Source organism: Lindgomyces ingoldianus, assembly GCF_010093535.1.
Source record: "Lindgomyces ingoldianus strain ATCC 200398 unplaced genomic scaffold BDR25scaffold_86, whole genome shotgun sequence".
In the NCBI taxonomy this organism is placed as follows: Eukaryota; Fungi; Ascomycota; class Dothideomycetes; order Pleosporales; family Lindgomycetaceae; genus Lindgomyces; species Lindgomyces ingoldianus.
In genome coordinates, this window is record NW_022985247.1 from 32,953 (window position 1) to 55,601 (window position 22,649).

The following is a 22,649-nucleotide window of genomic DNA, read 5'->3' on the forward strand; positions in this document are numbered from 1 at the left end:
TAATTAGTTAGTAGACTAAGCTATAAAATGTTAAGTGCATAATAATACTTATAAAGTAGAGATTTAGATAATAGCTAAAAAAGAAACTAATAATATTAACTAAACTATATAAGTAAAGTAAGCAAACACTTGTTACTATAAATAATAAATTTACTATATTAATAATAACTACACTGCTAGTTACTACTAAACAAAAACATTATAACAAAGGTATTATATTAGTATTAAGTTTTTAGTCTATTTCTTAGTAATAGAAAATTTTAGTTAAGATAGTTGTACTTATTATATCTTATTTAAATTAGTTTTAAATTAGTTTTAAATATTTTCTACACACTATAGATAAAGACTATTAGCCTATAAAAGGGGGGGTAGTGTAATAATTTTATAAATTGTTCTATCTTAGGTTGCTTAGACCCTATCTAAAGGGTCCCTGTATTAGCCCTAACTATAACTTAACCTAGTTCTTTACAGTTACCTTTATTCCCTTATGTATTTAGTTGCACTTTGCCTCTGTAGCTAGCTTAGTAGTTTTCTAATATCCTTTTGTACAAGGCCTACAGGTGTTAATGGCATTCCCAGGTTCAGAGTCCCCACGCACTCCCATATGCCTCTGAGTGGATTCCCACCGCATTCGGACCCATTGTCTTGCCTGCGCCGTTACAGTTAGTAGAGTTTTAGTAAAAGTAAGTAACTTAGGTGTGTAAGCAACTTGCCTATAAAGTACGTTATAGTTTTCTTTTACTAAAGCTTAGTTACTAAGAATATGTACTACTTAGGTATAACTTATATAGTTCTTACTATAGGTCTGTTAAGAGCTTGTCTAAGTTATTATAATATCCTACCTATTTAATTATAGAATTAAGGACAACCTGTAGAAGAAGAGGGGCTATGTTATAGTTAACTTAGACATGCCTTAGACTCTCCCTAGAGAGCGCTTAGCCTAGCCTTAGGCACATAACGTCTTGTCACGTGCCCTAGTACATATATACATATATATCCTCTCCTGAACCCCTGAGTCTCCTCAACAATTCGTCTATTAATACTATCCTGTACCCTCTTCTGTGCTTCATGCTTCCTGTATACAGTGCCCTCACAGTAGGCTCTATCTGATAACATCTCACTAAAAAAGAGTTTGTCAGTGGGACGTGACTTTATGTTCCTAAATATCCTGTCACTGTTCGACGCTAGGTTCTAAAGTGCAATATGTGGAGAAACAAGGGCGGCCTGAATCTTGGGGAAATGGAATAATAATAGAATGGAAGACTTAAAGGCGTAAAGGATACACTTTACAGAATTGAGAGTGGATTCGACAGCTCACTATCTTCTTGTGACCTCTCAGTGTAAGGACGGAGCTCTGTACCACTGCGCCAATACAACCAAAAAGGTGCGAATAGTCAACCAACAGTTGATTCTGCGTACAGAATAGTATATATACCCGTCGCGCGTAAGGACCATCTCGGCCTTACACTCAGAGGCGCTCAGTACACGGGAGCAGGAGGCTTAGCCTTGTACACTTCCTCTAAGGCCTTCATATCCTCATCACTCAGTTTGAAATTCACCATATCCACAGCCTCATCAATCCTAGCAATACTTTGCAAGCCCAAGATCGGATTAACACCCTTTCTCAAGCTCCAAGAAATCGCCACAACAGCCATGCTCACACCCAATTTCTTCGCCACCTCTTCCAAACGGTTGACGACGACCTTGTCATCCTCGCTACTTAACAGTGCCGCGAATCGATCAGATTGCGCGCGAATGGAATCAGCTTCGGCCTTCCAAGGACGGGTGAGGATACCGCGAGCAAGAGGCGACCAAGGGATAAGGCCTATTCCAGCGTGCTCGCAGTAGGGGTGCATTTCGCGCTCTTCTTCACGAGAAATGAGGTTGTAGTAGTTTTGCATGCTAATGAACTTGTGCCAGCCCTTATTCTCAGCGATGTTGTTCAGCATTTGGAACTCCCAGGCTGCCATCTATTACTTGTTAAATGTTTCTCTGCGGCCTAGAGGCAAATGTTGGGTTCTTACTGAACTGGCCCCAAGATATCGGACCTTGCCGCTCTCGACGACATCGTTGAGAGCCTTCATGATCTCCTCAGGAGGGACATCACGATCCAAACGATGGATCTGGTAAACGTCGATGTAGGTGCCCAGTCTAGCAAAACTGGCATCAACTGCGTCGAGAATATGCTTTCGACTCAACCCAACTCGATTAACCATATAGCCATCATTGGTCATGGCCATTGGGACATTAATATGCCCGGCTTCCATAACCTTCGCATCAAGGCCAAAATAGCACTTCGTAAGAATCACCAAATTCTCGCGCGGAATGTTATACTTCTTAATAGCCTTTCCGATAATCTCCTCAGACCTTCCCATGGAATAGAAGTCGGCGGTGTCCCAGGTGTTGATGCCACGCTTGTACGCATGCTCCAGCAATGGGAGAGATTTTTCTTCGTCCATAATCCAGGTCTCGAACTTGGGGTCGCCATAGCCCATGGCACCGAGAATGACTTTGGAAACCTTGAGGCCAGATTTTCCGAGGCTGGATGAGGAGTTGTTAGGATTGGAAGACTGCCAGAGAGCAGACTCATTTACCGGTTGTAGCTCATTTTTGGCTCGGAGCTCTCCTTCGCCTCAGTGCCAAATACCTCCTTTATATGCTCTTGGATCGATTTTTGGGCCATTGTGGTTTCTGAGGGTTGTGGTTTTGAATAGACACGGCGATTTAAGGCTGTGCGAAGTAGGAGTTAAAAAATCGAAATAAATGTTGAATATTCTAGAGAGGCAACGACTTTATGCTAGATATATCGATATTGATACTACCTATCCTCAGTACTTCTCTTCACCTTTATGTCCAAGCCCTCCATACTATGCATCTTAACCTCATTCAAAGGCGATCGGGCCAACCGCACAAATTCCAACGGACCTTGGTAAAACCAGAAAAGCCATCTATCACCATCCCTATTCAGTTTTATGCTACAATTGGCAGATGACTCACTATCCAAAACCACAGATGAAGCGCTCTTGCCAATGAAGAGCGGACATATGACGGAGGAGGGAATTCTGTAAACAGCGAGGACAAACTTCTGTCTCTGAACGGTGCGATTCAGTCTCACGGGGATAGCGGCGTTAATATTGTGTATGGACGAAATCTCGAGCTCACATTCCATTTGGTGCGTCACTCGATGGTGCTAGCGGACTGTCTCTGGGTTTCGTCCGAGGAATAGCGCTAGTCTAATTTGGGACAGACACGTCATTACATAAGCCTGGGCTTCGGGATTAGGACCACGGTCGGTAACTTAATAGTGAACATGGGCCATCAATAGGATATTCAGGATCTCGTTTACCATCAATTGCAATTCAAAGCAATTAACAGGAAATTGAGAGAAAGAGAATGCAATATCAAGAAAGACCAGGAAGTAACAACAGAAAAGTGCAACCCGCAGTCCATTATTGCCTGTGAAGTAGAAACTCGTGCAATTCGAGCACACAGACGAGTTCATTGGGTCGGGTCGCGCTTTGTTTTTGTGGATACAACGAAGCATAAGGTTTGCTTCCTGAATGTTTGAAGAACAGATGCATAATTAAGTCATTATAATTGATTGTATCCAACCAACAACATGCCAACCTAGGGAGAGCTAGCCGTAATCGCCTGCCACCGAATCCTAAGCCCCTAGGCGCTCCCTAACAACGAGAACACAGAGAATCGGTATCTTCATACTAGGCAGCCAACCTAAGAAAACACGTCCTAACACCGGCGCAATCCAAATCAATCTTCGGACAAAGTCATTCAAAAGATGTTATACAAAGGAAGAATAGAGACTTTACAACTCCTCTATAGGAGATGGGATCTTATCCCTGAGCCATTTCAATACGGCATCTGTCCCCTTTTTTAGAATGGTGTAACTAGGAACCCGAAACTTGTTCCCTTCCACGTCTAAGCCGGTCAAAGTGCCTGCCAAAAGTCCGATGCGAGGCTCAAGACGAGAGATTTCGTTGTTACTGAGGTTGACAATCTTGAGCCCGTCCAACGATTCTGCTGAAACCTCAGAAATGACATTATCAGAAGCCATGAGAAGAAGAAGGCCCGGGAAGGCTTCTCGAAGGATCGGAAGAGGACCGGAAATGTGGTTGTTAGAAACATCAAGATGTTGAAGATATGGTGCCGAGAGGAATTCCATGAGATGGTTGAGTGTCCGAAGTTTGTTTCCCATCAAACGAAGTTCTCGCAACTTGGGTAGCTGAAGTGTTTCCGTGAGAGGTTTTGTGATACCGTTCTTCGACAAGTCAAGTACCGTGAGAAGATTGATCTGGGACAGGACTGGGGGAATAGCCACCAAGTAATTCTGTTGAAGGTGTAGTTGGCGAATATCGTTCGATTCGGCGAAGGATGCCATTAATTCCTCGTCAACCACTGTTAAGTTCTTGAATGATAGGTCAAGGGTACCAGATGGTTTCAACGTCCAATCGCTATCAGAGCCAACTGCTTTTGATAATTCTGCGGTTTTGGTATCAGCACCTGGGGCGTCAATATCGCTAGGATCTAATCGAGATTGAAGATCACGCTTAATATCTTCAGTATTCATGGTAAGGAACTTCCTATCGCGAATTGGGTTCGCAGTTACTGTCAAATTCTCCAAGCCATCCATCCAAGCAATCCGCTCATCGAGCTTTATCAAATCATTCGCAGTAAAATCTGCCGTGCGAAGCTTCTGCAATGACAAGAAGCCTTCTGGAAGTGTTGTCAACTTGTTCTCACCAACAAGGAGGGTTGTGAGGCTCGTCCAAGATGAGATGTCCGGCAGAGCAGACAATCGGTTAGCCGTGATATCGAGAGTCTTGAGAGCAGGTAGAAGCACTGTTCCATTTTCGCAGAGAGAAGATATCGAATTGTTCCTGATCTGAAGTGTCTGCAGATGGGGCACAGTGTCGACATCAAAGAATGAGCCACTGAAGACGTTCTTCGATGCTATGAGCTCGATGATGGGGACTGAGGTAAAGAGCTCTGTTGGCAGCTGCCGCAATTGGTTGTCGGAAACATTTAGCGACCGTAGATGGGCGAGCTCTCGGATTTCGGAGGGCAATTCGGTGAGCTTGTTGTTTTGTAATTCAAGGACTTCTAGCTGGTTAAGATTTCGGAGGCTTGCCGGCAATGGGCCCATAATGGCATTATCAGCAAGTTTGAGCTCACGTAAGGAAGTGATTTGTGAAATGATGTCCAAGGCCTCCATGGGTAACTTATTCCTAGACTACATCATGAATTAGCCTCTCAGATCGCTCTTTACGTACGATTTCATCTTCTTACCAGATTCAACTTGGAGAGCTGAGAGAGACGCCTCAAGCCAACGGGTAAATGCTGAAGAATATTGCCATGAAGATCGAGGGTTTGAATTCCACCAAATTGAGACCCAACATCGCTATCATCAGCTACCGTTTCGACATCAATGTCTGGAAATAGTCCCTCTGGGAGTACTGTAAGCTCATTGTCTGCGGCAATGATGCTAGTGAGATCAACAATCTCGCCCCAGGCAATTTCGTTGTCGTCGCTCGGATCATACTTGTACAGGTCCAGAACATCATCAGGAATCTTGCTTAAGCCCATAGCAGCAAGGTTGAGTCGTCCTTCTACACGGGCAGAATCGATCCGTTTTCGGATGAGAGCCTTGGCACCCTTCGGATGCTGATTGAATGGGTCATCTAAACCAAAGTCGAACTGCGATATTTCAGCAGGATCTGGTTCAATCCCGTATTCGTTCTCCGTCACAGCCGGTACTTCTCTAGGGGGCGTGCTTGTTCCAAACTGCCGGGAGGCATTGGCACGCCGAGCAGCTTCTTTTGCCTTCGCAATCTGTTCCCGTAAGGCACTAGAAGAACTGGATGATCTCCCTGGCATTTCTGGTGTCTGCTTGGAAGCCCCGGAACGTCGAGCTGCTTTTGCTTTTGCTATCTGCTCTCGAAGGGCAGCGGATGAATTGGAAACCTTGCGGCTTGACTCCGGGCTCCTATCAACGTAGTTTTCCCTGCCCGGAGATGGCGTAAGTGGAACAACAGATGCCGGTGGGGATATGGCCTTCCCAAATGCTGCAGTTAGAGACGGGCGTGCCTTCGGTGTCCTCGCGGTCATTGTTTTGCTGTTCGACAGTGGTCTAGGCTTTGGGGTGGTCTGTACGTTCTGCATCTGAGAAAGGGGTTGTTTCCTAAGATGCGAGGATGGTCGGCCAATCGGGGGGGTTTTGCTCGGGGTCGAAGCTAGGTTGTGGAGTAAAGCGGCACTGACGCTCCTCTTACCTGGAGCTGTCATAGACCCTCGCGGCGACAGACCACCAGCCTTCCCTGGTGTTGCTAGTCTCGATTGAGGAGTGCCATCACTCGTCATAGGCCGTCGGTTGTTTCCCAGAGCGGAAGCAGGGCGCGCTGGGGGAGGCATTGAGTTGTCTGCGGAGAAGAAGCTCGACCTCCTCCTTCCCTTACCCGCTGGAGACGATGGGAGCTGTGATAGGCTTTCGATAGTACGATCTGACAAGGACGGCCTCGCTTTCCGTGGTGGTTTTACCGGTTCGTTATCGCTCTCGACCGCCTGCTCGGGCTCATTGTCTCGATATCCTGCGCGAGACGATGCTCGGGAGGCAGATCGGAAACCTTCTAGGTCTCCCAGTTCATCCTGCTGGTAACCCACACTGGAGGCCGATGGAGTAGCTGCAGGCTTGACTCGGGTCTGCCCGGAGGGGGCTCGGCCAATGGGTTTCTTGAAGACGGTCGCATCGTTGTTCGAGGTGCGGGCTTGTATGTTGTTCGGGACAGTAGTCGTACGCCTCTTCGCTGACGTCAGGGATGCTCGCGTCAAGCTCGTATTCGACGCGGTAGTTGAGGGCGTAGTCGTGTGAGCAAGAGACGCTCTCGACGGTTTCTTCTGTAGCATTGCGGGAGCAAGGGATGTACTCGATGGCTTCTTCTGAAGCGCCGCGGGGGCCGGCGCGGGCTTCGAGAGGGATACAAAAGATGACTTCTTACGCAATTGCTCCGCCGACGACGCTGGCCGGAGCTGCGATTGACTTGCAGAGGACCGCAGCACTGGGAGACGAGACGGAGGTCGAGGGATCCCCGACGTTCGGACAGGAAGGCTAGATGGAGGATCCATCGTAGATGCCAGTGCCCGTAAATAACACAGACAGCAGATAATGCCAAGGGGGGTGTCTCAGAAGAAATGCGCAGAGAATGCCATGTCCAACCAGCGAGGCCTGAGAATAATTTGCGTCGAGGGCCAGCACAGGGAGCACGGGCGTGTCTGGGCGTTCTTCGCCGTTGCCGGGTGCAGCAGATGTTTACACGCTAGCGCTGCGGTTTCAAATCCGCGACGCCTCAGCTAGGCTTAGGGGCGGTTCGTGCCTGCTCGGCGGCCGCTCCCAGGCCAACCCCATCACTGTCCCCAGCCTCCGCGCGCAACCTCTCCATTCACCACGCATCGCAACCCTACCCCAGAGACACTTTCGCGCCACGTCGATATCCTCACAGCAATCCGATCGAGTTTGTCGCGGAATTGGTCCTATCGTCCTTGCGATCGGCCCGGCGACAGCGCGCATCGACGCGCCCCGCTTCGCAGTTTTCGCTCTCCCGCGTCCTCGACCACTTGTATACCTGCAACTTCGCGTCTGACCTCCCCAGGGTCCACCAAGCCTCACTAGAATCCGCCGCCCTACGCCGCAATTCGGCCACGGAAGGGAGACAACGAAACATATTGTTCCCGCGTCGCGACTCGGCTGCGTTTCTGACGTGTCGCTCAAGGCTTGGGCCACCTGCAGCACCGAGGCAAAATGGATTCCCACGTACCTTTATCCCAGGCATCCCAAGACTCGCTCATGCCTTCCACGGAACTCTCTCGACCGACCACACCCAAGCTTCGTTCAGCCTCTAGGTCTGGCTCTCCCGTACCTTCAAACATGCCGATGGCCCTCTCCCCCGATCCGGCCAAGTTTACCTCTCCCGCACCTCCAACAACTTCATCTATGACGCCGCCACCTTCTTCTCAAGTGCCAAATACTCGTGCTGCAGTACGCACGCCTACCCCGCCGACACCACAGCTCACATCGCCTCCTCCAACTACTAAGCTCTCCAATCAACCTTCCAACCTGGCCGACTCAACAGCAGTTCTCTATTCCCCAGATCAAGTCAACAATGCTTCTGCAGACGAGCTGCGGTCTATGGTCAATGAGCTCACTTCTACGTTGCGAGATACTCGCCTTTCCGCAGCCCATTACAAGTTGCAGTATAGCATGGCAGTGATGGAGAGCCGGGAATCCGCAAGCCGTATGGCGGTTGAGCTTGCCATGGCACAGCGTGAGATAGACGTCCTGCAGCAAGCCGAGGAGAAGCGTCGCAACACTTTGTCTTCGCCTGCTCAGAGCTTCCAAGAAGTGCCCATCAACCCTGCAAATGCAATTCTCATGTCAGAGTTGAATCGACGGTGTCAGTTGCTTCAGGACGAGAATGAAGGGCTTCGAGACATGATCGACCAGCAAAAGCGCCTAACTGAACACAGGGAAGGAGAGCTGGCGAGCCTCATGGAGGAAAACGACCGACTCAAGACTCGGATTCGAAAGAACAGAGACCACATTGCTCCTCTGCTTCCGTATTTTGAACAAATGAACGAACAAGGGTCACCTCGTTCTATGCTTGGTACACCTCAGCAAGCTACCCCACGGCATCGCGTGAACCGAGGTCCCCCTCCCTTGTCTACTGAAAACACTCGCGGACACAACAACTTCGATGCGCTTCTTTTGGCAGACAAGATGCTCAGTCAGGAAACCGCCACTGCCCCTTCAACCCCGACGAGGTCTCATGTGCCCAAGTCGCGTCTGGGGCACAGCAGAGGCACACATTCAATGTCCTCTCTTCCCCAGACTCCAAACCGTCGAACTGCTCACCTTCACCACGATCTTCCATGTACTCCTCCAACTTTCTCCGCTATTAACATTCCTCAATCTGCACCACCTGCACACTACCAGCAGAAGGCAGCTCATATCCGCCGAGAAAGCAGTAATTCTACCATTACAGCATCAAGCGTAGCTGATGAAGAGGCTTTTACTGATAGAGAAGAGGATGAGGTGCCTGAATCGCAGGCTAGCCAAATGGCCACAAGCATGCTTCGGAGAGCAGCACCTAAGCAAATGTCGACACCGTCATCCCAAACGTCAGACCGCTTGATACAAAGCAAAATCTTCGGACAGGTGAAGAAGTCTGCCGCAAGTCGACCTGGTGAATTTGAAAAGAGGAGGTTACAGTCGGGCGACCATCATGGCAGCCCAACTAAACGAGGGCGGCTGGATCAGGCGGTGGGTTTGGGAATAGGAGGTCTTTTGCGGGATTGAGTGTTAAAAATGTTTCCTTGTAATTAACGACTGACGATCTTGGACGGATTTGGGGTTTCATTTAACTTCGGTTTTTCAGTGCATGTGCACTACATTTGGTTGGCTTCGTCCCCAAAATTGTAATATTCGCCTTAGTCGCTGGTCGCTGGATGTTGCAGGGATTGATTAGAGCATGTTGGCAATATCATTACGCATCGTATGAGACGAGAATTATAGGATAGTAAATAAATCCACATAGGCATGGAATCTTGATCCTTTAAGTGTGATGCCTGAGAAGTCGAGATACTGGGGTGAGGTCAAATTTGGGTTGCGGCTATCATGTGATCTCGGTCAATCCCTTATCCGACCCGCTTAGCGAGGTTGAAAATCGACACCGCACATTCGCACCCTTATGCAACAATACTAACCTCTAGGTCCACCATCGAAAAGGTTCGTCTGCCACGGCTTGGATTCAACAATCCCCCTCATTGCTTGAGCTAATTGGGGTTTCCAGGTAAACCGCGACGATGGCGATCAAACACAACCAGCAGATTCAGAAGAATCACTTCCACAAAGACTGGTATGGAACCCCTCAGCAAACACTTGCGATTCAGGCCTGACAATTAATAGGCAGCGCCGAGTGCGAGTGCACTTTGACCAGGTAATTCCCCTCTCAATGTCATGAGAGTAGTGGCGCCTGTTGTCCAGAAGTTAACGACCGCAACAGCCTGGTCGCAAGACTCGTCGTAGGAACGCTCGCGTTGCTAAAGCTGCCAAAGTCGCTCCTCGTCCTGTCGACAGGCTGCGGCCTGTCGTCCGATGCTCGTCGATTAAGTGTGAGTATACAACAAAAAGTGATGTTAGGCCATTACGCTAACTTCCCAACAGACAACCGCCGTGTTCGCCCAGGCCGTGGTTTCACCCTCGCTGAGTTAAAGAGTAAGCCCACCAAACTCACAACTCCACTGCACCCACTGACACAAATGAAGCCGCTGGTATCCCCCGCAAGCTCGCGCCCACTATTGGTATCGCCATCGACCCTCGACGTCAGAACCTTTCCGAGGAAAGCCTCAAGGCCAACGTGGAGCGTCTCCAAGCGTACAAGAAGCGCCTCATCCTCTTCCCTCGCCGCAATGGCAAGGTGACTAAGGGTGACGCTTCCGCTGCAGAGGTCAAGGCTGCCAAGAAAGGCGAAAACACCGTTGTATCCACAACCTCGGTCCTTCCCATAAAGAATGTCGTCGAGTTCGAGGAGGGCCCGATTGGCAACTACAAGGGTGATGAGAATGCTTACAGGAAGCTCCGTGACGCGCGCTCTGAGGCTCGTCTTATCGGTGTTCGTGAGAAGAGAGCCAAGGCCAAGGCTGAGGAGGAGCAGACCAAGAAAAAATAAATTACTAATTGTGTTGGTTCGGAGTGCTTAAGATACGTCGAGGTAGGCACTAAAATGATGGTCACGGTTTGGCCACGGGAACTTATGCATGGACGGCGTCAATGGAATGTATAGGTCTCTGCAAGCAATGACAATGTGTCAATGATATCTAGTTATGCACAATGCAAGCCGCCATTCGCCCCAATGATATGAAGTTTTCATAACCGGTGTCCCTCGTAGCTTCATATGCTGTGATCACTCTAGAGCTGGTGTTTCCTGGCCTCTAGAATGGTATATCTAGTTCCAATGCCATTCCGTACCTACTCCCCTATTCTGCCCTCCAACTCTCCAACTCATCCACAACCCACGCGTAATGTTCATACGTAACCAAGGTCCCCAACTCCACATTCTCTGGCTCAAATGCCGCTACGCATGGAACCATCAAATCCCCCAATCTCACCACTCTCGTCCACTCCCCATCCACCACCTTCCCTTCCCCATCTTTCGTCTCTACAAACTCCCACCGCTCAACCGTAACCTCTTCCCCTCTCTTCAACATCCCTTGCACATATTGCCCGAGCCGAACAACCATCCCTCTCACCCCATACGCCGGCTCATCAAGTTTCATCACCATCGCCCATTTCACCGTCTCGGGGTAGGTAGCCAAAACCGGTAAATCCTTCCACATTTCCTCGTAGTTCTGGAGGGAGTTCGTGGGCAGGTTATACATGGTTCCAAATTCGAGTGTTAGAGTTGGGGATACGGGATACATATCCCCTTCATCAAGAGGGATCTCAGGACTTCCGATGGGGTAGTGGTTGTCGAGCCAATGGTGCCAGGTTGAATGCTTGACGCCGTCAGATTCGCGGCTAGATATCAGCCGGCTGGCAGATGTGCCGGCAAAGGCCCAGTCGAGGCGGTAGGTTGGGCCGCCGCGGGTTGGGAGTGGTTCGTTGTCGGTGGGTGTGAGGGGTTTGAGAATGCGAATGTCGAGATAGGTGGAGCGGGGAGTTGTAAGAACGAGGGTAGAGGTTGGCTCTGAGGGTAAGGGGATGTTGAGGGGGTTGGTAATGTGGAGGGAGGGGGTGTAGGGGATTGGGGTGTCTTGGGGGAGGGGGTGCGGGAGGAAGGCGATATAGGTGCGGATAGAGATTGAGGCGCTGTTGGAGGCCATGATGTTTGGTTGGTGAATTGAATTTAGCGGGTTTGAGAGGATGAACACACAAAAGGCATGAAATACAGTAGTAGGTGAAGTGAAAGTTACTCGAAACAAAGTTTAACGTTCCATGCTAAACAGAAGGAATCATATCCAGTGGGCTTGTTGCTTGTTTCTAGTCGGGATCAAGAATCGCAAGAGAGGGCATGAAATCCAGGCAATTCAGTTGCTGTAAAGAAATGAAAGCGGAATAGTAGGAAGAACAGAAATATTGCGAGAACACTTAGGTTGCCATATTCTCTGAATTCTTGGCAATGCCAATTGCAGCCATTTGCAAAACAGTATTTACACTTAGCCCGAGCGGGCTCGGCAGAACCTCAGTTAACCCTACTACTAAAATTAGTACTACATGCTTAACAGGGTATTCTCTATTATTTAATAATAATTAATTAAAGCGCTAGTTATAGTTTTTCTTAAATTCTTATAACGTATTTTTGTCACAGTTATGTTACAGCTATCCAACCCTGAGTACCCTAAGGGCTTGGCACGGGGTATATAGGCTCCTGGGCCTCCGTACCTCCGCCTCTATGTTACGACTACTGGTTGGGCCAGAGGAAGGACGGACGGAGGCTGGTGAGGGCCGGCCCGCGGAGGTCGCATCACGTGACGCTCCAGGACAGGTATAGTGCAATCGCAAGGCTTGGCGGATGGTCGCATGCCAAGCCTGCGATCACCTGGTGAAACCCGCGATCAGTTGTGGTCACAGGTTATCTCAGCAAGCTTAGACGGTCGAGGGCTTTGATTAGCGCCACACTATACTTCTTAAAGTAAAGCTGTTTTTTTTATAGTCTACTAAGTTTTTTCTAAACTAATTAGAAGCTATAATTTTCTTAAAGCTTCTTCTATCTAAAAGACTTTAGTGTGCTTATGTAAGTGTAACACTTTTAATTTTTTTAACTAACATACTTTACAGGCGAGTTGCTTACACACCTAAGTTGCTTACTTTTACTAAGACTCTACTAAACTACTTTTTTTACACTAATGCATTCCTAACAACACTACTTAGACATGCTAAAAGAATGTTAGATACAGCTTACACTCTAAGCTTTTTGTAAAAAACAGGGTATACACTTCGCAATTAAGAGGTGTATTAACCAACAAGGGCGTGACTGTGACATAGGAGTACAATTAATACCCGCCTAATTCCTAAGGCAATCCTCTGCTATCTAAAAAGGGCTTCTACAACTAGCTATATACTTCTCTAGAGAGCCAGGCACGGCAGCGCTGGTAGCGACAGATCTAGTATGCTGTAGGTCTAGTTTAAAGTATTACCTGTCTAAGATGCCTAGCTTTTTAGGTAAGGTAGGCATTGTCTAGGAAGTGTAGGGTTAACAGCACAGTTTAGAAGTTGTCTAGGACTGCCTAGTGCAGTCTAGGCTAGTCTATAACAGCCTAGGAAACACCTAGATAGCTAGTTATTATAAAGCCCTATTTTTTTTAAGGCGTAACTTTGCGCTTAAATCTAAGCCCTTTTTTAAAGTTTAGAAGTTATGTAATTTTATGTTACTCTAATTTTAATTTAAGGGGTTAAATACTTTTTACTAAGCTAAATTTTTTATTACACTTACACTTTACTCTATGCTTCTAGGATGTATTTTAGAGAGATTTTCTGCAGAAGCCCTTAGGCCTTCTTAGAGGTTCCTAGGGTGTTCTAGGGCCCCTCTAGGCTAGAGGACCCTATATAAAGCTCTGTCTGTCCTAGAGAGTTTCTATTCTAACTACTTTTAGATTCTTCCTTAGCTAGCTACCCTAGCTAGCTATCCTCTATCTTATTTTTAAGGCCTTTAGTCTTGTCTATCTTAATCTAGGCCCCTCTAGGCCCTCTAAGCCTTATTTTACATATTTTACTACTAATAATGTCTTTCTTAGCTAGTAAGTAGTTAGATAGGATTACTTTAGCTATAAATAAAGCCCTAGCTACTATTAATCCTTACTTAACTTACCTTAATAAGATTATAGGCAGAATTATAGCGCATAAGCTAGGTGTAATTCTACTATGCTATTTCCTTATTAAGAAGGATTGCAACGTCTAAACTTATAATACTTACATTTATTAAGGCTTATTAAAGCCTAAGCGCACTAATAACCTTTTAAAGTGTAATAGCTACTATAAAGGTAGCAGAGACTGCTATTAAGTAGGTTATCTTAGGGCTGTTTATAGCTGTCTAGAGGTTTTTAGGGTAGTTCTTAGTTCTTTTTACTAATTTTTAGGTTATAGTGCCTAGAAAACTATTACCTAGTAATTATAACTATTATAAGCACTATTCTTAGTAGTTTTTTTTAGCTTAAGACCTAAATTAACTTTAGCAACACTTAAAAGTACTTACTAAACATTATTAAGAGTCTTTATAAAAAAGTTAATAAAGTTATTATTTATTTTAATAAGTTTATAATTTTTAGCTACTTTTTAAAATTTTCTAAGTTTCTCTAAAGGTCTTTAGAGCTTTCTAGGGGTTTCTAGACTAATTCTTGCTAGGCTTGTTTATAGTAAAATAGCTAGTAACACTCTAACTTTTTTTTATGTTAGTAAGAAAGTGTTTAGGGACTTAAGTATTATTAGTCTTAGCAAAGTAAAAAAAAAAGTATTAGTAAAGTAAAAAAAAAATAAGTAATAATAACAGCTTAAAACCTCTTTTTTTAGTCTTTAAGTGTGTCTATACTATATATTCTCTAACTTATACCTATCTAGGCTCTTCTAGAGCAGTCTAACTTTGTCTAGAGTACTTAGCTTTTTACTACTAATTTTAGTGTTTTTTAGGCTTAGGTCTTTTTCTTTACTAAGAAATTTTATAAAAGTAAGTAAAGCATATAAAAAACTAACTTTACTTATAATTTTAACACTTTTAACTCTAAGTAAAACATTTTTTAGAATAAAGTAAGTTATTTACTTTTATTTTTAGTTTTCTTAGCATTTTTTTTTATATTAGTCTAGCAGATCTAGAGGTCTCTAAGCCTGTCTAGGCTTTTTAAAATAAGTTTTGCCTTTTCTAGGTTTCTACTTACTATTCTTTTCTTTTTTAGAATAGTTTAGTCTATTTTTACATAGTAGTAGCTTTTTTAAAAATAGTTATAGCACTTTATACTTTTTTTATATTTTTTTTAGTAGCTTACTTCTCTTTTAAGTTTTTCTAGTAAAGTTTAGGCTTTATAGTGCATTTATTTTTTTAGAGGTATTTAGGCTAGTCTAGAGGTAATCTAGACTAATCTAGTAGTATTTAAAAATAAGAATAGTAAAAAATAGGCTAAGTTTTTAAAGTTTATAGTGCTTAAAAGTTTTTTTTTTAAATATTTTAAGCTTTTATAAAGTTGTCTAGTCTAAGTTTATTTTTTTTAGTCTAGTCTTTTTTAGCCTAATTTAGCCTTTTTTTTTTCTTTTTATTCTTTTTTATACTAGTAGTTTTACTTATCTCTAGAATTTATTTATAGCCTTTTTAAATATATTTTTTACTAAAAGTAGTTAGTTATCTTTCTTTCTAAACTTTTTTTTAGTGTACTCTGTATAGCTATATTCCCTTATGCAGCTCTTAGTCTATAATGTAGTCTATGTTCTATATATTTATTCTTACTTAAGGTATTACTGCCTTAGCTAGGGGTTGTTTATAAGGTAATAAGTAACTTAAAGGTGCTAGCTTAAAAAGGCTAACATAGAATACTAGGTAGATTTAAAAGCTAGCTAGTAAGTCTAAGCAGTAAAATTAAGTTTTATATATAGTAAAAACTTTTTAAAGGCTTATATATTTATTATCTAGCTTCTTTTTTAGCTAAAAAGTAGTAATATTTTTAGTGCTAAAGTATACCTAGTTTCTTACTAAGTATATTTTATATTTATATGTTTTATTATGCTATTACTTTTAGTACTTTTATGCTATTTTAAGGTGTTTAGCTAGCTTTTACCTAGTCTAGGCTAGTTTATTACTATTTTAAAGTGCTTATAAAGAAATACTAGCTTTTTTTACTTATTTTAGCATATCTATAGACAGCAGATCCTTTTTATAGACAGCTTAGAATAGTAATATCTCTATAAAGCTATAAACAGTATTGTTATAAGTATATTCTGTATTAGAGAGAATCTTTACCTAGTTATTCTACTTATAGTTGTAGTATATTTAAAGATACTACTTTAATGTTTAGTTTTAGCGCTTAGTCTAGCTATTAGTTTATAAGTAAAAGGTAGTAGAGAAAAGTCTTTTTATTTTTAAGTAAGCTATAAACATCTTTTAATAAATAAACATAAATAAGGCCCTCTAGTCTATTATAATAAAAAAAAGGGGGCTATAAAGTCTTAAAATTTCCTGCCTAAAGGTCTTAGCTAAAGCTGCTGCTTTTAAAGTGCCCTTACTAAAAATATAGTAGGTTATTTTAAAAAAATAATTAATTATAACTAAAATACTATTATAGCTTCTTTTATTTAACTAGCTAGGTAGTAGCTCTGTAATAAAATTTATAAAGATATCCTCCTAGATCCTAGAGAGGACTAGAAGGGGCTAGAGTTCCCTATACAGGGCATGTTAAGGGGATTTCGCGCGTTAGTAGGCCTAGCATGTGCTAAGGTAGTCTTTAGTGTATTACTACATACCTAGCTAATAAAAGTCCCTTTGTACCTAATAAAAGGTTTTGCTAAATCTAAAATAGCCTACTAAGAAATAGTTATAGTAGGCCTAAAAAGCTTAAATTTTTACTTTTCTAGGTATATAAGTCTTTTTTTTATAAGTAAAAAGTCTTTTTTTTTTTCTAACTACTTGCTTACTTAGTCTAGTTAGTTTTTTACATCTTTTTTTAGGCCTTTTTTACGCCTTTAGTGTGCAGATTTTTTTTAAGCTTTTTTATAATTACTTTTATTAAAAAGCTTTTTAGGCTTTAGGTTTTATCTACTATTCTAGCAGTACTTAAAGCTTTTATTTTAGTTACTTAAGTAACAGCTGCTATTTTTAGCTATCTTAGGCCTTTCTAGAGTAATCTTGCCCTGTCTAGCTCTAGTTTACGCTGTAGATTATAAAGTGCCTACTTTTATAATTCTAAGCTGTCTTTATTATTACTTTCTTTACCTTTTTTATAATTAGGCCTTCTTAAGGGCTTATTAGTAGAGTTAGTTTTACCTAGTTAATAATAAATTTAAAAGTTAAAAGTAGCTACTTACTTTACTTACTAAGCCTACTTTTTAGTTAGGGTCTTAGTAGTTATAAACTTTTAAAAGTTAGCATAGTTTATTAAAAGTTTTATTATATAAGCAGCCTTTTTTAGATAGTAGTGCTAGTGTTTAAAGCCTTCTACTATAGTAAGTAGCTTACTATTATAGGTGTTGTAGTTACATTCTACTGCTGTTATTTTACGCAAGAAAAAGGCTATAGAGTGCTACTAGTCCTTTTCTACCCTATCTAGCCTAGGCTAGCTTAAAATTCCTAAGATTATATATTCTAAAGCATTAGTTTTAACCTAGTAGTGTAGGTTAAAATTAAAATGTACTAGTAGTAGTTTTTTAGTAAATCTACTTTTTAGTTTATTAAAAGTAGACACTGCTTAAAGACTTAGCGCTAAAAAAATAGACTTTTTTTTATGTTACTAATAGCCTTTTTTAGCTAAACTTTAGGGTTATTAAGTAAGCTAGTGTAAAAAAGTAGTAATCTATAAGAATTTTTTTATAAAGTATTAGTAGTAGTTAGTAAACTCTAAAAAGATCTAAATCTCTCTTATAGTTTTAAGAATTAGCTACCCCTAGATAGCTTTAACTTAGTCCTTCTTTATCTAGACCTCTTTTAGAGTAATAATAAAGCTTAGGTACTCTACTTTATCTATATAAAATTTATATTTTAAAAGCTTAGCATATAGCTTATACTAAAAAAGCTTAGATAAGACTAAGTAAATATGCTTTTTATGCTTAACTTTATTTTAAAAGTAAATAAGTATATTATCTAAGTAGATAATATAATATATGTTAAAAAAGTTTAATAGCATAAAGTTAATATAACTCTAGAAAACTACTAAGGTGTTTATAAGTCTAAAGGGCATTATAGTGTATTTAAAATAGCTATAGTAGGTCTAAAAAGTAGTTTTTTACTTATCCCTCTTCTTAATCTAAATATAGTAGTAAGTGTTACACAGGTCTAGTTTAAAGTAGATTTTAGTGTAGCTTAATTAATTTAAAGATTCTTTAATTAATAAAAGAAAGTATTAGTTTTTTACTATAATAGCATTAAAGCTTTAGTAGTTTATATAAAGTTAAAGTGTCTTATTTTTTTTTTGTAAATAAAATAGGGGCTTTTGCTTTTAATATTAAGTAGTGTATCTATCTTTATTTTAGGTTTGTCTAGATATACTTTTATAAGACTTTTACCTTAGTAGTAAAGAGACTATAAAGAGGGCTATATAAAAGTTTTTTTTTTTTATTTAAGTTAATTATAAGCTTATGTAGGCTATAGTTAGGCAAAAGAAAAGTGTTATATTTTAAAAATACTTTTTAAAACTTCTTAAAGTATACTAACAGCAGCCTAGGCTTCTCTAAGGTTAGTTAGAATGTGTAAGTAATTACTATTATAAACATGTTATTATTAAAGTTTATTAGTACTTTTATAAATGCTTTTAAGCTGTCTAGACTAATCTTCTTATAAGGTTAGTAGTGTTCTTAGAAATAAACTATTTTACACATAAAGTTAGAAGTTAGGTTTTATTCTTCTAGCTAAGGCATGCTTAATATTATACTATAACTAAAGATTTTTATTATAAAGAAGGTAAATTTACTTACTTAAGACTACTTTTTACTATTTTTAATATAGTAAAAGATATTAGCTTTTTTTATAACCTTTAATAGCTATTCTTTTAGGGATATAAAGAAGCCTAAGTTTACTAAGTTAACTACTACACCTACTTATTTAGTAAGGTTTTAATCTAGAAAGTTTACTTTTGCCCTAAAGTTTATTATAGCTTAGTAGTAGTAAGAGAAGGTTAGACTTTTAATAGCTTTTAAAAAAAATATAAGTGTTACTTTTATAGCACTAGGCTTAGCTTTTTAAGTACTTACTGCTACTACTTTTTACCTCTTTAAGTATTCTACCTAGCCTATAAGACGCAGGGGGGGGCGTTCTAGAGCGCAGCTTTTTCTGCTAGGTTATTCTTTTTAAGAGGGCAGTTTTTTTGCATGTAGCCTTACTTATAATAGTTATAGTAGCCTCCTTTTTTTTAGTTTTTAGCCTTTTATGCCCTTTTAGTTTTTAACTTTTAGGGCTTAGTAGCTATAAAGTTATAAAGCTTTATATTATTTTTTTAGTGTTAGTTACTTTAGAGTTTTTTATAACTTGCTTAGCTTTCTAAGAGGTGTTTTGCTTTTTTTAGAGGCCTTTTACTACCTCTATAGTTCCTTTCTGCCTAGAGGACTTACTAGTGCTAGTTAGCCTTTATCTTTAATTTAAAAAGACTACTTTACACTCTTAGTTAGAAGTTTAGCTTATACTGCACTTTTCTATCTAAAGTAAAGAAAAAGTTATGTATTAAGTTCTAATTTAAGTTATTTAAGGCTTTAATAAAGTTAATATCTTCTTACTAAGTTTTAAAATAGTTAAGAAGTTTAGTAAAAGTTTAATTTTTTTAATTTATGTTTTTAATTTTTTACTTAGCTAAATTTTTTTTTTTTTAGGCATATTTAAAAAAGCTTAACAGCGTTTCCTTTATAAAGCCCTAGTATAATTAGGTTAAGTAGTTAACTATAAGGATTACACATACTACCCTATTCTAACAGTTGCAGGGGTCCTCCTCTAGGTAGCGCTAGCAGAACTCTACCTATAATGCTGCATTTAAGAAGACTAAAAAGTTTTAGATATATTTTTTATAGCCTTTAATATATGCTTATAGTTACTTATAGAACTTTTTTTTAAACTTTAGAGGTTAGTTAGGCTTAGGCAACTATAGCCTAAAAGAGGTGCCCACAGGAGCAGCTGTCCTAGGTGGGAACAATAAGGGTTAGCTAGTGGCTGTCTATAGGGGGGCTGCTAGCCCTAGCTCTATAGGGGTTAGGTTATTATAGAGAGAGTTATAAGGCTTTTAAAAAAATTATAATATTTTTTTTAATTAGTCTTTTTAAAGTTATTTTAGTTTTTTTTTTTTTTTACTTTTTTTTTAGTTCTTTTTATTAGATCTTAGTATTTAGTTAAGTAATGTTACTTTTTATAATCTTCTCTAAAAGTGTCTTAGCCTAGGTAAAGAGGTCTAGGGGTAGTAGTCTTTAGAGGGGTTACACAGATGTCTTTTCTTTGTTAGGTAGTCTGTCTATAGAGGGAGTCTATAAGTCTTGTACAACGCTAGCTTAAGTAGCAATAGTTATGCTAGGTATTATTAAGTAAGTAAAGAATTATATTATAAAAAATAAAGTATACACTTTATAATTAAAAGGTGTATTAACTAACAAAGGCGTAACTATAACATAAAAGTATAATTAATACTTACTTAATTCTTAAGGCAATTTTTTACTATCTAAAAAGGGCTTCTACAACTAGCTATATACTTCTCTAGAGAGCCAGGCACGGCAGCGCTGGTAGCGACAGATCTAGTATGCTGTAGGTCCAGTTTAAAGTATTACCTGTCTAGGATGCCCGGCTTTTTAGGCGAGGTAGGCATTGTCTAGGAAGTGCAGGGTTAACAGCACAGTTTAGGAGTTGTCTGGGACTGCCTAGTGCAGTCTAGGCCAGTCTACGACAGCCTAGGAAACACCTGGATAGCCGGTCGTTACACTTTTAAATAAAACATAAAACTTTTAAAGAAACATGCTACAGCTATATATAAAGTTTCTTAAAAGATAATGTCGCGTATACTAAGAGCCTTGGCTAGGGCTTAGAGCCTAGGACTAGGGCTTAGAGCCTAGGACGCAGCTTAGGATCTAGAGATATTATGTTCTAAAGCTTAGTGTATATAAGAAGAGCCTTTAGCTCTCTTAGATAGCAGAGTTACTTTATCTAATCTTCTAAACAGCTACTGCTAGGCTATTTTATTCTTTACAGTTATAGGCGTAGCGCTTTAAAAACCTAGGATAATTTTTTTTATATAACTATAGCGCTAGCAAAAGCTGTTTAAAAGCTTTATTTTTTATTTTTATTAATTCTTATTACTTTTAAAGCCTATGTTATAGCTAATTAAGATGCTCCTCTTCTAACAGGAGTGTACTAGCTTAAGGACTACGCAAGCTAGCCTCTCTAGTTTATCTAGCTCTAGTTCTATACTCTTAGTAAAAACCTATAGGATATAATTAATTTAGATAGACTAAACGCTCTAAATCCTATAGACAGCGCTCTAAAGATGCCTATACTTAAAGTAATTACTACTAAAAACCTTTTAAAAAAAGCTAATATATAGTACTAAACTAATATTACTAAGTACTAAGCTTAATTAAGTAACTAGGCTTTTTATACAACATGTCTTTAGATAATTTAAAACTAAGTTAATATAACTATTACACTAAAGCTTTTAAAACTTATAATAATATAGCTTATATTAAAAAACTAATCTACTTTATAAGCACTTATATAAGCTTTAAAATAAAAGCTAGCACTAATAAATATAAGCATAAAAATTTTTATATAAGTAAAGTATAAAGCTTACTTTACTAAAGTAAAGCATAGCACTATAACTTTAAAAGCTTAGTACTAGTAGTAGCACTTTTTATATACTAAAGTAAAGACCTATAACATTTTTAACATAGAAGGCTAGCTAGCTGCATAAGACTTTCTAGACACTTTAGCTTTAAAGCTTGCACTAGACTAGGCGCACTTTATACACTAGAAAGTTATAAAAGCTAGTACACTTAGTAAAAAACTTTTAATAATTTATAAAATTAGTAAAAATTTTTTAATAATACTTTAAAAGCACTTCTTACATGTAAGTAACTAAGGCATAAGTATATTTATAACACTTAGTAGATAATTAAATAATAATTTAGCCTAATTTATTTTAGCCTAATTAGGCTACTTATGCTTATATAGAGCTTTAGAGTAATTCTTTTATTTACAAAAAGTAGTAAACTATAAAGACTTTATATTAATAGTTACTAAAAAGCTAAAAAAATCTTAGTAAAACTACACACTAAAAGATTTTTAAAAAGCTTAAGTAAGCATAGTACAAAAAAGTAAAAGCTATACTTTTTAAAAAAGGCTGTATAATTTTAGATAAAGCCTTTTTTACTTTAAAAGCTATTAAAGAATTAAATAAGCTAGTATTTCTAAAAAGTATTATTACTACACTTATTAACTTAGCGCTTTTAGTAAAACTAGAAATATATATAACTATAAATTTTAATACTTACCTACTTTTTATAAGTATAATTTTAGATAATAAAAGTACTAACGTATTCCACCACTGAACCCGACAAAATCTCTTAGCATTGCGAACACCACGTACAAGACGCAATGTCTAAACAACACAAGACTATACTAACTTAGCAAGAAGGCAGAATTATTCTTGCGCTTTAGGCCTACTGCTTACGCTAATTTAAACGCGTATAACAAGCTGTAGTAGCTTTTAACGTGCCTTATTAGCAGCTTACTGCTTAGCTTAACAGAATTACATTTTAACCTACTATATAACTAAATTACTAGAAACTTACTGCAACTAAAAAGTAGATAATTATACAATATATTCTTAACCTTAATTTACAAGGATTCGCGCTCTAGCTGTGTAAGGTAGTAGATATAGCAAATAAACTATTAGCTGCGCGTAGTAAGACACTAGTAGGGATAAAC

At 39.9% G+C, this 22,649-nt stretch overlaps 5 protein-coding genes across 5 annotated transcripts; 2 read left to right on the forward strand and 3 right to left on the reverse strand.

Annotated features, from left to right (window-relative positions):
* Window positions 1-1,478: 1,478 nt before the first annotated feature.
* Window positions 1,479-2,788, reverse strand: BDR25DRAFT_387070 (Aldo/keto reductase; the record flags this gene model as incomplete). Its single annotated transcript, XM_033698042.1, has 3 exons — window positions 2,595-2,788; window positions 2,025-2,541; window positions 1,479-1,970 (listed from the first exon to the last, which is right to left on the reverse strand). Exons 1-3 carry the CDS (start codon window positions 2,681-2,683, stop codon window positions 1,479-1,481), a joined length of 1,098 nt encoding a protein of 365 aa, XP_033539420.1. The 5' UTR covers window positions 2,684-2,788.
* Window positions 2,789-3,640: 852 nt separating this feature from the next.
* BDR25DRAFT_274313 (L domain-like protein) lies at window positions 3,641-7,242 on the reverse strand. Its single transcript, XM_033687398.1, has 2 exons — window positions 5,305-7,242; window positions 3,641-5,248 (listed from the first exon to the last, which is right to left on the reverse strand). Exons 1-2 carry the CDS (start codon window positions 7,135-7,137, stop codon window positions 3,824-3,826), a joined length of 3,258 nt encoding a protein of 1,085 aa, XP_033539421.1. The 5' UTR covers window positions 7,138-7,242; the 3' UTR covers window positions 3,641-3,823.
* A 194-nt stretch (window positions 7,243-7,436) lies between these two features.
* Window positions 7,437-9,567, forward strand: BDR25DRAFT_308233 (uncharacterized protein). The gene has a single exon (XM_033690998.1). It carries the CDS (start codon window positions 7,811-7,813, stop codon window positions 9,362-9,364), a length of 1,554 nt encoding a protein of 517 aa, XP_033539422.1. The 5' UTR covers window positions 7,437-7,810; the 3' UTR covers window positions 9,365-9,567.
* A 199-nt stretch (window positions 9,568-9,766) lies between these two features.
* On the forward strand, window positions 9,767-11,028 carry BDR25DRAFT_299239 (60S ribosomal protein L13). Its single transcript, XM_033689124.1, has 6 exons — window positions 9,767-9,793; window positions 9,858-9,923; window positions 9,974-10,004; window positions 10,071-10,179; window positions 10,232-10,282; window positions 10,333-11,028. The coding sequence occupies exons 2-6, from the start codon at window positions 9,871-9,873 to the stop codon at window positions 10,734-10,736; spliced, it is 648 nt and encodes a 215-aa protein (XP_033539423.1). The 5' UTR covers window positions 9,767-9,793; window positions 9,858-9,870; the 3' UTR covers window positions 10,737-11,028.
* Window positions 10,767-11,973, reverse strand: BDR25DRAFT_127596 (uncharacterized protein). The gene has a single exon (XM_033683784.1). It carries the CDS (start codon window positions 11,887-11,889, stop codon window positions 11,044-11,046), a length of 846 nt encoding a protein of 281 aa, XP_033539424.1. The 5' UTR covers window positions 11,890-11,973; the 3' UTR covers window positions 10,767-11,043.
* Window positions 11,974-22,649: the final 10,676 nt, after the last annotated feature.

What these genes read in the sequence shown, in the direction of transcription:
- BDR25DRAFT_274313 (XM_033687398.1), bottom strand. Translation starts at nt 7,137, where the DNA reads ATGGATCCTCCATCTAGCCTTCCTGTCCGAACGTCGGGGATCCCTCGA. An exon ending in AGCTCTCCAAGTTGAATCTG is followed by an intron (nt 5,249 to 5,304) that starts GTAAGAAGATGA and finishes TTCATGATGTAG; the next exon opens with TCTAGGAATAAGTTACCCAT.
- BDR25DRAFT_308233 (XM_033690998.1), top strand. Translation starts at nt 7,811, where the DNA reads ATGGATTCCCACGTACCTTTATCCCAGGCATCCCAAGACTCGCTCATG.
- BDR25DRAFT_299239 (XM_033689124.1), top strand. Translation starts at nt 9,871, where the DNA reads ATGGCGATCAAACACAACCAGCAGATTCAGAAGAATCACTTCCACAAA. An exon ending in AATCACTTCCACAAAGACTG is followed by an intron (nt 9,924 to 9,973) that starts GTATGGAACCCC and finishes GACAATTAATAG; the next exon opens with GCAGCGCCGAGTGCGAGTGC. An exon ending in TGCGAGTGCACTTTGACCAG is followed by an intron (nt 10,005 to 10,070) that starts GTAATTCCCCTC and finishes CGACCGCAACAG; the next exon opens with CCTGGTCGCAAGACTCGTCG.
- BDR25DRAFT_127596 (XM_033683784.1), bottom strand. Translation starts at nt 11,889, where the DNA reads ATGGCCTCCAACAGCGCCTCAATCTCTATCCGCACCTATATCGCCTTC.